General features: G+C 42.7%; 1 protein-coding gene across 3 annotated transcripts in view; it reads left to right on the top strand.

The window, feature by feature from the left end:
• The window catches only part of CDH17 (cadherin 17), a 76,711-nt gene that overhangs the window by 13,411 nt on the left and 48,328 nt on the right, over nt 1–14,972 (top strand). For all 3 annotated transcript variants that reach the window (XM_004768565.3, XM_004768566.3, XM_004768569.3), the window contains exons 2-3: nt 5,286–5,356; nt 10,269–10,367. In XM_004768565.3, coding sequence (XP_004768622.1) covers nt 5,286–5,356; nt 10,269–10,367 — 170 coding nt within the window. The remainder of the gene's footprint in view (nt 1–5,285; nt 5,357–10,268; nt 10,368–14,972) is intronic.

Below are 14,972 nucleotides of genomic sequence, written 5' to 3' on the forward strand. Positions count from 1 at the left end.
ACGGGGAGAAAAAAAATCAATGCTTGTGTGTTGAGTTATTGAAGGTTTAGAGACCTGGGATGTAGGAATTCCATGTCCTTACTCAGATAAATGGGGAAATGACTAGAGTGTCTAAGAATGCCTCTTGGAGGAATTGGAACCCAGCAGGAGAATTAATCAAGCTTTGACGGGACCCCTGAGATGCCATGGGCACTGCCTGTGTGATAACTGAACACAGGCCTGTCTCTGGCCACCTCTATCCTGCAAGGGCGGTGCCTTGCTCACTCAAAACCAGACTTCCTTGGGGTAAGAGTTCGCTAGGGCTGGCGTAACAAAGTACCACAGATGGGGGTGGCTTGAACAACAAGAATATGTTGTCTCACAGTTCTGGAGGCCAGACGGCCAAAGTCAAGATGTTATGTTCCGGGGGTTATGAGGGTCTGTTTGTGGCCCCTCCATTCTGCTTATAGATGGCCGTCTTCCCCCGTGGGTCCACATTGTCTTCCCTCCCGGTGTGTCTCTGTGTCTAAATTTCTCCTCCTCAGTGGGGAGTTGGCTTGTCTCTCTCCCTCTGCCCCATTGTTCATGCTCTCTCTCTCTCTTTCAAATCAGTCAATCAAATCTTAAAAAAAAAAAAAAATGGGTTTCCTGGGTGGCTCAGTTGTTGAAACACTTGGCTCTTGATTTCTGCTCAGGTCATGATCCCAGAGTTGTGAAACTAAGCCCTATGTTGGGCTCCACGCTGAGTGTGGAGTCTGCTTGAGATCCTCTCCCTCCTTCTCCCTCTGCTCCTCCTCTACTCACATTCTCTCTCCTCCTTCAAAACAAACAAACAAACAAACAAACAAAAACAAAAACAAAAAACAACCAGAAAGAGAAAGAAAAAAGAGAAATTTTTTGAATTTTTGGAAGGTGTATAATGGATAAAGTGATACCAGATGTCTTGTTATTTTTATGAATAAGAGCACAGGTGTAGAACTAGCCAGGCAGTGTGATCTGAGGCAAATTTCTCAACTTCTTTGATCCTCACCTTTTGATTTTTGCTCTCTAAGAGGCAGATGTTTCCATAGTCCCTGGTTCGTAGGGTTTTCATGAGAAATCAGTAAGGTAACACATAGAGAAGTCGCAGCAGGTGCCAGGCAAGTCGTTTTCAGTAAGTGTTAGCTGCTTCTGTACTGTTGTTCAGGCTGGACCCAGATGCAGGGTGCGGGGAGATGTGTATTTTGTGAGCTGTGGTGAATCAGGGCATCAGCCCGAAGCAGCAAGGCCAGCAGCCCTGACTGTGTATTTGTCAGTGGTCCACGGTTAAAAGCAAGTGGTGGTGGCTTTTCAAAATTCCTTCCCCACCCCCCAAAAAACCTTTGACCTGTGTTGCTAAGGATGTGTTTGGCCTCTCAGATAGTTGCCATAGAAACTGTCTGAATTCAGTCCTTGTGCCTCAGGGAAACCCCAACAAATAACACAAATTCCTAGCAGATGGTTGTATCAACCATTTCAGGGAGTTCAGATAAAATGTCACTCCATTATCTAGAAACGTGCTCCAGTCCTTTTCCAAGTGGTGCTGGGGACGAAATCCACCAAGTGTGTGTGGCTTGGTCGTTTTAGGTGGTTTCAGTTGTAAGCTGTGCTTTCCCTCCAGCAATACTAGGATCCAGGATGTGACACCCATTAGTGGGATGATGTCCATGCAAAGAGGAAATAGAGGCAAGGCCTGTCTAAGAGGCTAAAATTCCCTTCAGGCATAATCCCCGCATTAGTGTGGTTTGCCCATATGCCTGGAGATGAAGGCTTTGCCTCACTGCTTCACTGGGCCATGAGGACATTGCCGTGAAGGCTGCTTCTTGGGTTGTCTCATTGTCAGGGCCACCGACAGCCAGGGACTGTGGAGGAGACATTCCGTAGGACAATGTTCAAAGTTCTGGCGAAGCACATGGGGGTGGCAGAATGAATTTTTATTTAACAAACACTGTTCAAAACAGGAACTCATTGAACCCCATAAATCTCACAGGGAGGCACCCTGATCATCCCTGCTTAAGGGTGAGCAGATACAAGTCCGTGAGGGAGCCGGCTGGTCGAACTCCGGGGTTCATGCTCCCAACAGTGGTACTGTGCTGTAGAATGGTCTGCACATGAATCAAGGAAGCCTAGGTATGGAGGTGGAAAAAGCAATCACCACCATTTCCCCCTGGAAACCTCTCTGTGAGGGATGAGACTAACTGTAAATGACCAAATAAAGGAGAAGTGCATGGCTATGTTCACTTTCCTGATTCCTTAAAACATCCCAGATGGTGGCCTGAGCATCTGACTAAAATAAGGCATTTGTTTTATTTGTATGTGTTTTTCTATCGTTCAGTGTATATGTCTTTGGGAGATTAAAAGCACTGAAAAATCAGTTCCAGAAGAGATGACATGTATCAACCAGTTCTTAACCTGTTTACTGCACAGAAATCTGCCAGCGTATTTAAAAGAGAAGCGACCCTTTTCATCGACAATAAAAATCTGTGACTTTGCATCAAAACAAATCTTTAAATCTCAAATTAGTTTCCTTGAACATTTTATGTTTATTCTGGAAGCTCTTAAAGATTGGGTAAATCCATAGGCTATCTCTCTTAGATAATTAAAATGTTTTAGAATTTAACAAACATCTGTTGAGGGCTTAATATACGCAAGGCATCGCATGACAAGCTGTGAGAGGGTCAAAAAACTTTTTAAAATAAGGCCTCTGCCTTGAAGGATTTTGCTTTCTAGCACAGGTGATAACACAGATACATAAATAAATGTTTTATAAAAATGCCAGTATGAGGGGCTTCGAGAGTAAGACCCTTGTGGCTGGAAATCAGCAAAGATTTCATGAAGGAAGTTTTGGTTTCTAACTCCTTGAAGGCAGACTCTGTATGCCTTATTTGGTTATCCCACGGCTTAGCACAGAGAAGCTTTTTATAATAATTCAATGCTTTTGAAATCAACGAACAAGTTGTTGGACCCAGGAGGTAAGGTATGACAAGTAGTACGCATAGAAGTGAGGAGGGACAAGCTCAGTCCAACTTCCTGATGCAAATATTGATGGTGCATCCCTTCCAGCTGGCCCTGTGCTGGGTGGGGTAGGCAGCAAGTGTCAAAGCAGGGAGACCGGAAGGCTCAGGGTGCAGAGTCCATCTGGGTAGACTGTGTTACTGAGCGCGGGGAGGGAGTGGGAGAGAAGACTGGAAGACTAAGTTGGGGACCAGTATTTGAAAGCTCTTGAATGCCGAGGAGCTTGAGAAGAATGAGCCCCCAATGTGCCATGAGTGTCTCTATTCCTACTTCTCTTAGAAGCTAATCACGTGCATTTTGCAAGGTCAAAACAAAACAAAACAAAAACAAGTTAGACTGAATAATTTCTTCATTTACATATTTCGTATTGCAGTATGCTAGAGCCTGGCATTGTTATTTATTTCCATGTGTCTCCCTACCACATCAGCCGTCGAAAGCAGTAGAAAAATGTCTTGTTTGTGTTGAAGATAATGAGCCAATTCTAAAATGATATTTGAACACAACAACCAAATTAATTCTGTTGCAAAAGCTAATTTCTAAACATTCACAGAATTTATGAATTTGACTGTCCTTAAGGATTTTAACCCTAGCTCTTCCTTAAAATATTTAGAGAACCTTGGGAAAGGATGCTTCATGGACTTAGCAGGTAGAAACAATATATACATTTTACATATCTGTTTCTTTGTGCCTACATCCATATCTCTGCAGCTCCCACACTATGTACAGTAGCATAGAAAGAGTTCAAAGAGGTTTGGGTCTTTGGGATCTGACAGGTCTGGCTGGAAGCAAGACAACCGTCCCTGCCTACTTATGTACTGGGTGAATCACTTAACCTTGAACCTCCATGTCCTTCTTTATAAAATAAGTATAACATTTCCTAACTCATTGTTTCTGTGAGAAACTGACACATTTATTATTGAGCAATTGGTATGTATTTTCTGTTTGAGGAAACTGAGGCACGGGGAAATTAAGTGGTATAACCATGGCAGCACAGCTAGTGAAAGGCAGAGCTGGGTTTCTGGTCCAGGCTTTCTGACTCAGAATCCACTGACCATATATTATTTGCAAAGGCCCCTCCCCATGTCTACCTCATAGCTGATACTTAATAAATGCTTTATTTCTATCTTTATCTCCCAGGGCATTTGTGGCATTTGTGCGGCTAAAACAGGATGAACTTTTTCAAGTACAAATATAAGCTATCCAAATGCAAAGAATTAAAAAAATTTCAAGGGCTACATTTTTAGGGTGGTTTGAACTTCAGTAACCATTTACCACTTTTTCATGCTGATTATATCAATAAGTTAAAGGAGGGCATATTTTGCATGGGGCACTGGGTGTTATACACAGACAATGAATCTTGGAACACTACGTCAAAAGTTAATGATGTATAGTGACTAATAAAACATAATAAAAACTTCAATGTAGAAAAATGTAAAAAAAAAGAAAGAAAAAGATGAAACAGGATTGTCCTTAATCCCTAGAGATAATGAAGTGATTGGAATTTTAGTGAAATGAGTGCATTTCTCATTTTGTCGATTTTTGGTATTGTTTTGGCAGTCCAGTACCATGACAGGCAACAACCTTGCTTTATAGGCCATGTAGAAAATTTATGTCAGAGCTTAAAATCAGTTAGTCATGAGGTATCTCAGGGTGAAAGTTGTAATTTCTAAAAACTGTGAAGCCTCAAGAAAGAAAAAAATAATACCGAGCAGAAAAGAATAAGGACAGAATTTGGATTCTTATTTGGTTATTTGGTTGTTTTTGGAGTAATACAAAGTATGCTTTTTCCTTAGGGGTATTGCCTAGTTAACAACAATGTTTAGAAGACCAAAGTCTGGCTGGTGAGGTCTTTGAATGAAGGACTCTGAACATTCTTGGGTTCTTTCTGCTTGAGGAATCTCATGTATTTGCAGCTTTGCATCAGAACCTCTAAAATGTTAGTATCTAGTTATTCTGGCATTTGCCAAAACATATCTTTCTCATGTGTATAAGTAAAGTAAAGACTTTACTTCTTTTCTATCATTTAAGACCTGTAAATGGAGAAGATTATAATAAAGTGAAGCAGTTAAAGAAATGGAATTACCATGAGCTTCCTTTGAGACTTGTGGGTTCCTGTGCATAAGGTATTGTGAAGCTTCTGGAAGACTGGGTTATTCCCTAAAAAGAAGAAGCTGTCTTATAACTGGATATTGTCCAGTGATCCTTTCTGGCTGGAAAGATGTGATTTTAACAGACTGGTAACTAATTGCTTTTAATCTCTGGTTTATTCACAGGAGTTTCAGTACAGAAAACCACAATGATGCAAGCCCAACTGAATTGCTTGTGTCTCCTTATGCTTTATTTGGTAAGATGTTCGTTATTTAGTTACTAGAGTATTTTCTGATGTTTTCTATCTCATATCAGGGAAACAATAATTATTATGACTTAAAAAAAGTCTGTCAAAATTAAATTGTATACAAAGGACCCGTAGTTTGTCCTAATGTGGTATTTACAGTGAAATGGCTACAAGTCATATGTCTATCCTTCAACCAGGGAGGTACTTTTTCTCAGCTCTTAAAAGCCAGTACCATTTAATGGGCCAGGTTTAAAACAAATCTAAATCATACTTAGACCTTCATGTACAGCTGAGAGAACTAGAAAGAAAAGTATACTGAAGCATAAATTAGTATTTGTAAAAGTGTATTTGTATATATAGTCTGTGTATGTATGTGTATATTAGTTTATTTCCCTTAATCTTGGCTTTTTTTTTTTTACTTTGACCATGAAAAAGTACCACTGAAATATTAAGAAAAACATTTTCTCTATTTCCAACCCTGTTCTGCTCTGTGCTTTTCTTCCCATATATGGTTTGGAGTTTTCTGGTCAGAGTTGTCTTTAGCCGTTTGTGGAGCCAACTCTCTCAATGACAGGCTTCTACAGGTTAGAGCTGGATGGAACCTAGAGAGACCCAGCCCTCAATCTTGGGTAGATAGTGAGGTGCCAACTTTGTTTTATTCATGAGGCTCACAAAGATCATATACTTGCCCAACAATCCATTGTGTTATGAAGCAAGCTTATGGGGAAGGATTTGGTTCTCTTAGAAGGAAGTTACTAGATCCTCACATCTCAAATCATGGCTCCTTTCTTCTGGGACCCCAAAATAACATTGAATTCTGAGTTCCTGAGAGCCCTCTAGAGCCCTCGCTGTTTAGAATATTTATAGAATGAAATAGAGCCAATCTCATAAACCTAGCAGAGCCTTCCTCCTGGGGGTGGGGCAGGGAGCTACAGTTCACATTTTATGAACAATGTGCCTCTTCACAGACCTGGGGCTCAAAGCTTGTCACTAGGACTGTATAAGAACTAGGTCAAACATCCCCTCTTGACTTCTCTCCCCTCTCATCCCTCAAATGTCCTTACCTATCTGTATTATCACAGCGTAGTAGTGAAGTCAGTCCTGGGTACAAAACAGGCACTGCCACTTCTCATGATAGGAGCTTGGGTGAGTAACTTAAGCTCTGAACCTCACTTTTCTGCCCTGTGAAATGAATCTAATAAGAGTACTTGCCTTATTGGTTGTTGTGGCAATTAAATGAGACAATGCATTTATAAAGCCCTTGGATCAGTAGCAGGCACAGTCTAAGCACTGGAAAAATATTGACTATTATTATTATTGGCTGTTACTATTATTACTATAGCATTTTACCTTTATTTTTTTTTTTAAAGTAGACTTCACACCCAGCATGGAGCCCAATGGGGACTTGAACTCATGACTTTGAAATCAAGATCTGAGCGGAGATCAAAAGTCAAACACTTAACTGACTGAGTCACCCAAGTCCCCTGTACTGCAGCATTTTAAATAGTCAGTGTCTACACTCATATGGACTTTGACTTCCATGAGGAGGATTATCTTTTCATCATGTTTTGTAGCCTCATTACATAGCACCATGCCAGGGGTAGGGTAGAAATTCAATACATAATTATGGACTTATATTAGGAAACAATGATATCTAGGAGAAGATTCTGTCACAATAATTTGATATTAGTGGGCTTATCTTGTCGGAGAATGGGACATGCATGTTTTTTTTTTCCTGAATGAAAGATGGGATGTGATTTTTCCTTTTCTCCAATCTCAACGCAGTGGGACTTCTACCTAGAGAAAGAAATAGTGTCCAAAGCCCCGCTGGCAGCAAGAGCCTTTCCCCGGACATAGCCATGTGCGCATATGTGTCTGGTGGTGGGAAGTGGGGGGGGGTGCTAGCTGTGGGGTGGGATCATAGGGGCATTAGGATGGAGTCACTTCTCTCTCCTGCCTCCATTCATCCCTGCTTCCAAGCCCTCTCATATGAAGACCGGAAGTCTAGTTGGAGCTTTCCTTCAGCATAAGGCTTTATTCAGCAGAGATAGCGATGTAAAATGCTTGCCAGTCTTTTATCCCATACTCCCAGTGTCTCTCCTGTTCTTTTCTGAGCACTGGTTTCCACAGGGGTGAGAAACACTGCATGAATATATTGCAAGGGCACGAAAGAGAAAGCGAGTGAGTGATCCGGGCTTGGGAAAGGGTGCTGAATAGGGAGGCAGAGAAATCCAGGAGAAGCCACCTACTTTAGAGTTTTGCCTGGGACTATACTTTTTCTAGAAGGAAGAAGAGTTTGGTGGCATAAATACTTTCTAATCCCTGCAGAGAAGTCTTGCTGGAGAGTGTGATGAGGACGGCTACCAGGCAGGCAGCTCTGGCAGCCGCGTGTGTCCTTTGCCAGCCAGGAAGGCAGGGTAACAGTGAGGCTCAGAGTTGGGGCTTGGTGGTTTAGCAGAGCTGGTTTCATCCCACATTATCTGTCTCTGCTGTGGGACTTCTCTGGAGATACTCAGAATCGGAAGAAATGATATGTGTGTGTGTGGCGGGGGTGGGGGGGTGTCTAGCCGCATAACTGTTGCACAGGAACCATGAAGAAGTGTCCGTTCCGTTCCCTTGCCTTCTTCCTTCGATCTCTTTGTGCAAGATGGTGGGCATTATCCCTCCAACTCTTGCACAGACCCTCTTTTTCTTTCACAAGCTCCCCCCACACCGTCCTTCCCAGTTCTGGCAGTATGACTTGATGACTCATGACACACGCAGGCGCAGTTTGAAATCTTTATAGCTCAGATAGCCACGTTAATGACAAGAAGGGAGATTTGCTGCCCTGTTACAAGAACTCAACTTTGAACCTTGCCACTGAGAGAGACTGACTAATGCGAGTTCCGTCCGGATGCCCTTGCGGACTGGTGTGAACTGCTGAATGACTGGCCCTTGCTGACGTGAGCTGAAAGCTGACGAAGGCAGTTTGCTGTTAACTAGTGGCCTCACAGGAAGGGCCATCCTTGTCCTGTACCAACCGTGGCAGTGCCTGGACATCTGTCCCCAGCTCTTGTGTTCCGCCCTCCAGAGGTGTGGAAAAGAAGTACAGGGGAGAAAGAGACCCCAGAGCACGATAGTCCCTAAAAGGAGTTATGAGCTAGAAGTCTATAAAATTATTTTGTCAGTTAGGAATGCTTTTGGTATAGGCAACAGGAAGTTCAGCTTTGGAGCAGCTCTAGTAAGGAGAGTTCATTTTCCTCAGATAACAAGAAGCCTCAAGTGGGCAGCCCAAGGTGGGTTCTGCATTTCTGTGATATTACCAGGGACTTGAGCTTCTTTCTCGTGGCTCCCCCAATATTTGAGCTGGTTTGTCCCCTCATGGTTTCATGAGGACCACCACAGCCATAAACATGAGGTCCGTTGTCTGAGCAAGAGCAACAGGGAAGGGGGTGGCAAATTCAGCCACATCTGTCCTTCTTCATTGGGAAAATAAAAACTTGACCAACCCTCCCCACCCCCCGCCCCATAGCAGCTGTCACCTTTTGTTTCATGAACCAAAACTGGGTCATTTGGCTGCCCTGATAGCTGCAGGGGAGTCTGGAAAAGAGACCTCTTGGCTTTTCAAGGGAGGGGAACAAGCATCAGGTATTGGTGCCGAGTCCCTCATTCTAGAGGGTGTTCTCTCTGGGTGGGTTGATGGCTGGCTGAGCCCCCCGTGTGCTGCCTGTCATGTTCAGCTTCACTGTAGAGCGACATTTGTGGTAGGAGATGGAGAGTGGCAGGGGCTGCTGTGGTAAGTTCCCCATCCTCCTGGGCTGGGAATGGTGAGAGTGATGCCCCTGTATTCCTGCCAGGTTGTCCTGGCCATTTTTTGCTCTCTTTGGTGGGTGGTGGGGCATGGTGGCTGAGAGCACCCATAGCAGAGTCATAGGTTCGAATCCTGCTTCCTGTCTCTACCTTGGCAAATTGCTTCACCTCGCAGCATCTTAGTCTCATCGCCTGTAAAACAGAGCTAACAGTAAGAATGTGTCCCCAGGCTGTTGTAGGATTAACTGCTTAGGACTGATCAGGCATAGCACATACCAATTTCTCTTCTCCCTGTCCCAGCTACCACATACTGCTACTCCAGCCTGGATTTGGGGGTCTGCAGAGTCTGCTTGCCTGTCAAGTTCAGGGGCTTTGGGCTTTAGAAACATCGTAGGGTTACTGTTTGAAGTAAACGTTTTGTTTTCTTTTTTTTTTTTCTTCCTATATGAGTATAAATTGTTAATCAAATGTTAAAACTGTGTTTCTTGAAGTCACAGTTCAAATTCAGATTCAGATTTGATTAAAATCTACCATGGAACAGTGTGCTGAGTAAGCACTGGGCTTAACACATCTACATATTTCTCTCCCTTATAAATTCAGTTGTTCTTGAAGTGACTGTGAACTGTAGGGTACTGGCAATCTGCCAGAAATGTTCTTATAAACTAACAGGAGTAGAGGAGAGGGGATTGAAGGAGCTGATATAAAGCTGTTGGGTATGTAGAAGGCAGAGTGGCATTGTGGGAAGATAGAAACTTCTTTTCCGTCAGATCCCTGTGTGTGTGTGCCCCATCAGCCACTTATAGAATTTATTTTGGGCAAGTAACCTCACTTCCATGAGCCTCACTTGTAACATGGGAGCATTAATATTCTCCCCACAGGGTGATTGCTGGAACGGTCGAATGAGAAAAACAGCACAAGGCTCGTGGCAAGCCCTCTTGACATCGTAGAAGCTCAGTAATATCCCAAATCTCTTTCTACCTGTTTTGACTATATTTTGCATTGTTTTGAGCTAGGTTAGAATCATGTGTTTCCTGTATCAGTCCTGGAAGCAAGAGGCATGTGTCTATTCATAAGGACGGGTATGCCAATTATCTCTTTATCTTTCCTTTTTTTTTTTTTTTTTTTTAAACAGACAACTGGATATAGCCAAGAGAGGAAGTTTAGTGGACCCCTGGAACCCATGACCTTCTCTATTTTTGAAGGCCAAGAAGCAAGTCAAGTCATATTCCAGGTAATGGCTCCTCTTGATCACTGTTATCTTGATTTTATAGGCTCTCACAGTGGACTTTACTCCTTAATCTACTGTATAGCAGGAAATAAAATAGAGGCATGGCAGATCTCATTATAAAGAATGATTTCAGAAGCTCAGTTAAACAGAGAGATGGGTGACCTCAGTCTTGTGAGAGGTTGTGCATGGCATTCTCATTCAGACTTCTTCAGTTGTGTCTCGGGGGAGTGCTCCTATCCCTGGGGTGGGGAGCTTGGTGCCTCTAGGTTCTGCCTCTCCCCTAGGGTGGGAGTGGAATGGCCATCTGACTATCTGTCTATCCAACGAGGATGCTGCTTGGAGCACTGGAAGAAGCAGGTTCTTTGGAGTAGCCCTGGAATGGTAGCTTTTCCTTACTTGCTCCTCTGAACCCATCCCTGGGCCCTTGTCTATGGGTTGACCATGCTGGGAGGTGGTTATCTCCCATAGTCAGAAAACTGAGAAAAGCATCAGATTGAGGGGTGGCCTGTAGATTGGAGTAAGATACCCCAGCTTTCAAGGACACTGAAAAAATCCTGGAAATATAATGGGGAGAGAGAAGAACATACTCCTGAATTTACCAGAAGTTTGCTGGGAAGTCCACTTGGACTTGGAATGGTTGAAGATGGTTTGATGAGCCTTTGTGGGTGTGCCCATGACCTCCACCCCAGGTACTGTGGGAGCAATGGAGGGTTGCTGGACTACCTCTTAAGGGGGATGCCTTCAGTTAATGGCCAAGTGTTTGTCTTGTTGGGCAGTTCTGTGTACAGAGGAGAGACTGAAGTCTGCCTCATTCCCTTTTTTTTTTATTATTTTTTTAAAAAGATTTTATTTATTTGACAGAGAGAGATCACAAGTAGGCAGAGAGGCAGGCAGAGAGAGAGGAGGAAGCAGGCACCCTGCTGAGCAAAGAGCCCAATGTGGGACTCCATCCCAGGACCCTGAGATCATGACCTGAGCCGAAGGCAGCGGCTTAACCCACTGAGCCACCCAGGCGCCCCGCCTCATTCCCTTCTTTCATTTGGTACCAGGTTAGTGCCGGGGGCCCCAGAGTGCCTCTGTCCACCTGGCCCTGTAGTGTATTACAGAGGCCTTGACCTCTCCACTCAGGGAAGTCATGCACTGAGGGAATAGCCAATGCTTCAAGAGCTCTGGAGTCTGAGAGGAATTCACTTGGTGAGGAAGGGAGAGAAGAGGAGCTCAACAGAGGCACCGCATGGACACCTGCTCTGTGCTGCCAGAGGGAAAAGCACGTACGGAGGATGGGGAGTATCGAGTAGGCGTTCTGTGAGCACAGGTCCACGTTCTAGGGAACGGAATCAGGACCACAATGCCCCAGTCACGAACCTCACAGTACCTGGCTGGATAGCATGATTTCAGTCTCTAAGGATCCCATCCCTTGGGCTGCTTTTCTTCCTTCTTGGTTCTTTTTCCATTGGCCAGTTTACAAAGTCTATCTCTTTTTGGCCAGAAATGATAGCCCAGTTACCATGGCTGAATGTTTCCTATTTATGGGTGAGTGTGTCGGAGTAGAGGAGTAGGAGATGAAGGGGATTTCCTTATGAAGATCTCAGAATCTCTGCATTAGAAAAGACCAAGGAGACTTTTGGTACCAACTGCTTGTTTTACAGATAGGGAAACTGAGGCTTAAATAAGTTAACAGCAGAGCTGAGGTTAGAACACACCATGCCCTGTCCATCTTTGTATGTGGAGAGGATGCAACAAACCCAGCCATGGTAAGATGTGTTTCGAACTCCTCTTTACAGTGGTGGGGGCAGTGGTACAGATCCCCTCATTTCGCACCAGTATTCTTGCCTGGAGTTTGGGAGACACAAAGCCAGCTCATTGCCCTGTGAGACTGGTCCTTGGGTTAGTAAGAGATCTTAAAAAACAAAACAAAACAAAACAAAAGAACTAAACAGCCACAGACGTCCTTCATTGAGGATTTACAACTAACTCCAGCTCAGTATTCTAGGGGTTTCCAGATCATAAGATAGCATAATATAAATCTGAGCTAGGTCATTTTTTTCCTCTTTCTAATGAGATTTAGCTTATACATCATAACGTTTACCTTTTCAAATGTACAAATCATTGATTTTTAATATACCACAAAGATGTGCAACCATTAACACTATCTGGTTCTAGAACATTTTCATCAGCCTCAGAGTAACAGTCCCCATTTTCCTCTCTTCCTCGCCCCTGGCAAACACAAATCTACTTTCAGTACCTGTAGATTTGCTTATCTGGACATTTAATGTAAATAGAATCATACATGTGGACTTTTTGTGTGGTTTCTTTTCCTTAGCATGTTTTCAAAGTTCATCCATATCATAGCAGGTTTTAATACTTCATTCCCTTTTTGTAGCTGAATAATATTCCATTGTATGGAAATATACCACATTTTGAATAGCCATTTATCAATTGATGGACATTTCTGGCTATTCTGAATAATGCTATTATGGACAATCATATACAACTTTTTGTGAGGACATGTTTTCAACTCTCTTGGATATATACCTAGGAGTGGAATTGCTGGATCACAGTTAACTCAATGCTTAACTTTTTGAAGAACCGTGAAACTGTTCTTCAAAGCAACTGAACTATTTTACATTCTTGCCAGCATTGTTTACAAGTTCCGATCTCTCTACATCCTTGCCAATGTTTGTTTTTATCTGTGGTTTTTTAAAAAGATTTTATTTATTTGATAGAGATCGCAAGTAGACAGAGAGGCAGGCGGGGTAGGGGGGTGAGAAGCAGGCTGCCCGCCAAGCAGAGAGCCTGATGTCGGGCTCAATCCCAGGACCCTGGGATCATGACTTGAGCCGAAGGCAGAGACTTTAAACCACTGAGCCACCCAGGTTCCCCTTTATCTGTGTTTTTTAATTACAGCTATCCTCATGGGGGTAAAATAGTATTATTTTTGTCTTTGCGGTTTGGGTTTGCATTTCCCTAATGACTAATGATGTTGAATATCTTCTCATGTGCTTAGTAATGCTATATAATTGTTTTTATATGTGGCTAGATTCAGTTTGCTAGTTGAAGATTTTTGCATTTATATTCATAAGAAATATTGGCCTGCAGTTTTATTGGGTTATCTCCTGATTTGCATATCAGGATGATACTGTCCTCCTAGAGTGAATTGGGACATATCCTTTACTTTTTGGTAACATTTGTGAAGATTTGGTATTAATTTTTCTTTATGTGTTAAGTAGAATTTGCCAGTAAAGCCAACTGATACTGGGCTTTCTTTTGTGTAAAGTTTTTTGATTACTAATTCAATCTCTTGTTACAGTTTTATTCAGATTTCCTATTTATTTTTTACTCAGTTTTGATAGTTTCTGCTTGCCTAAGAATTCATCCATTTCACTGAGGTTGTCTCATTTGTGGGGAAATAATTACTTATATTCTCATTAATCCTTTTTAGCTCCATAAGGTAGGTAGCAATGTCTCCTTTTACATTCCCAATTTCATTTACTTCGATCTTCGTTTTTTTCTCATTTTTAATTATTGTTAAAGTTTTATTTGTTTTATATATATATAGAGAGAGAATGTAAGCAGGGGGATAGGCAGAGGGAGAGGGAGATTCAAGCAGACTCCTCTCTGAGTTCAGAGCCTGATGTGGGGTCTAATCTCAGGACACTGAGATCATGACCTGAGCTGAGTTGGATGCTTAACGAACTAAGCTGCTCAGGTACCCCTATATTGGAGATTTTCAATGCCCCTAGGGTTATCTTACAATCCAGATGAACTCTTTAAGTATTTTGGTCAGCTTCTTGTTTGTGTCAACTTTTATCACTGCCTCAGGCAACTGCAATTTTAAACAATTGCTGATGATTATTTCTGACAAATTTCCCAAGAGAAAAACTATAGTGAGTGAACTATGAGGTCAGATAAAGACAAGACCTTTGAGTAGGTGTTTCCAGGGAACTCTGGATAGGTCAGATAATAACAGTTGTCTGGGAATGGGGATTTGGGGAAATTCCAAACCCTTTCTGCCCCCTCCATAGTACTGTGGCTGTGAAGCTGTTGGATTCTGCATATCTTGAGAAAGGACAATGGAATTAGGGCAAGTCAAAGTAATCATAATGTTTGGTTCTTACTGATTGTAATTTTCTTAAATAAATACTCCTTGAGTCTTGCAAGCATTCGGTTAATTTCCAAGGTTCTGAAAATGTTAATATTTATTTACAATTTATTTTTCAGTTTCTCATTGCTTTTATGGAGGAAAAGTTTTTTTATTTTTTTAAAAGATTTTATTTATTTATTTGACAGAGATCACAAGCAGGCAGAGAAGCAGGTAGAGAGAGAGAGAGGGGGAAGCAGGCTCCCCGCTGAGCAGAGAGCCTGATGTGGGGCTCGATCCCAGGACCCTGAGATCGTGACCTGAGCTGAAGACAGAGGCTTTAACCCACTTAGCCACCCAGGCACCTGTAAAGGATTTATTTATTTATTTATTATTATTTAAAACATTTTTTTATTTGACATACAGAGATCAAAAGAAGGCAGAGAGGCAGGCAGAGAAAGGGAGAGGAGGAAGTAGGCTCCCCGCTGAGCAGAGAGACCAATGTGGGGCTTGATCCCAAGACCCTG

The sequence above is a fragment of the Mustela putorius genome, unplaced genomic scaffold (genome assembly GCF_011764305.1).
Source record: "Mustela putorius furo isolate JIRA1106 unplaced genomic scaffold, ASM1176430v1.1 tig00000163_pilon_pilon_pilon, whole genome shotgun sequence".
Lineage (NCBI taxonomy): Eukaryota > Metazoa > Chordata > Mammalia > Carnivora > Mustelidae > Mustela > Mustela putorius.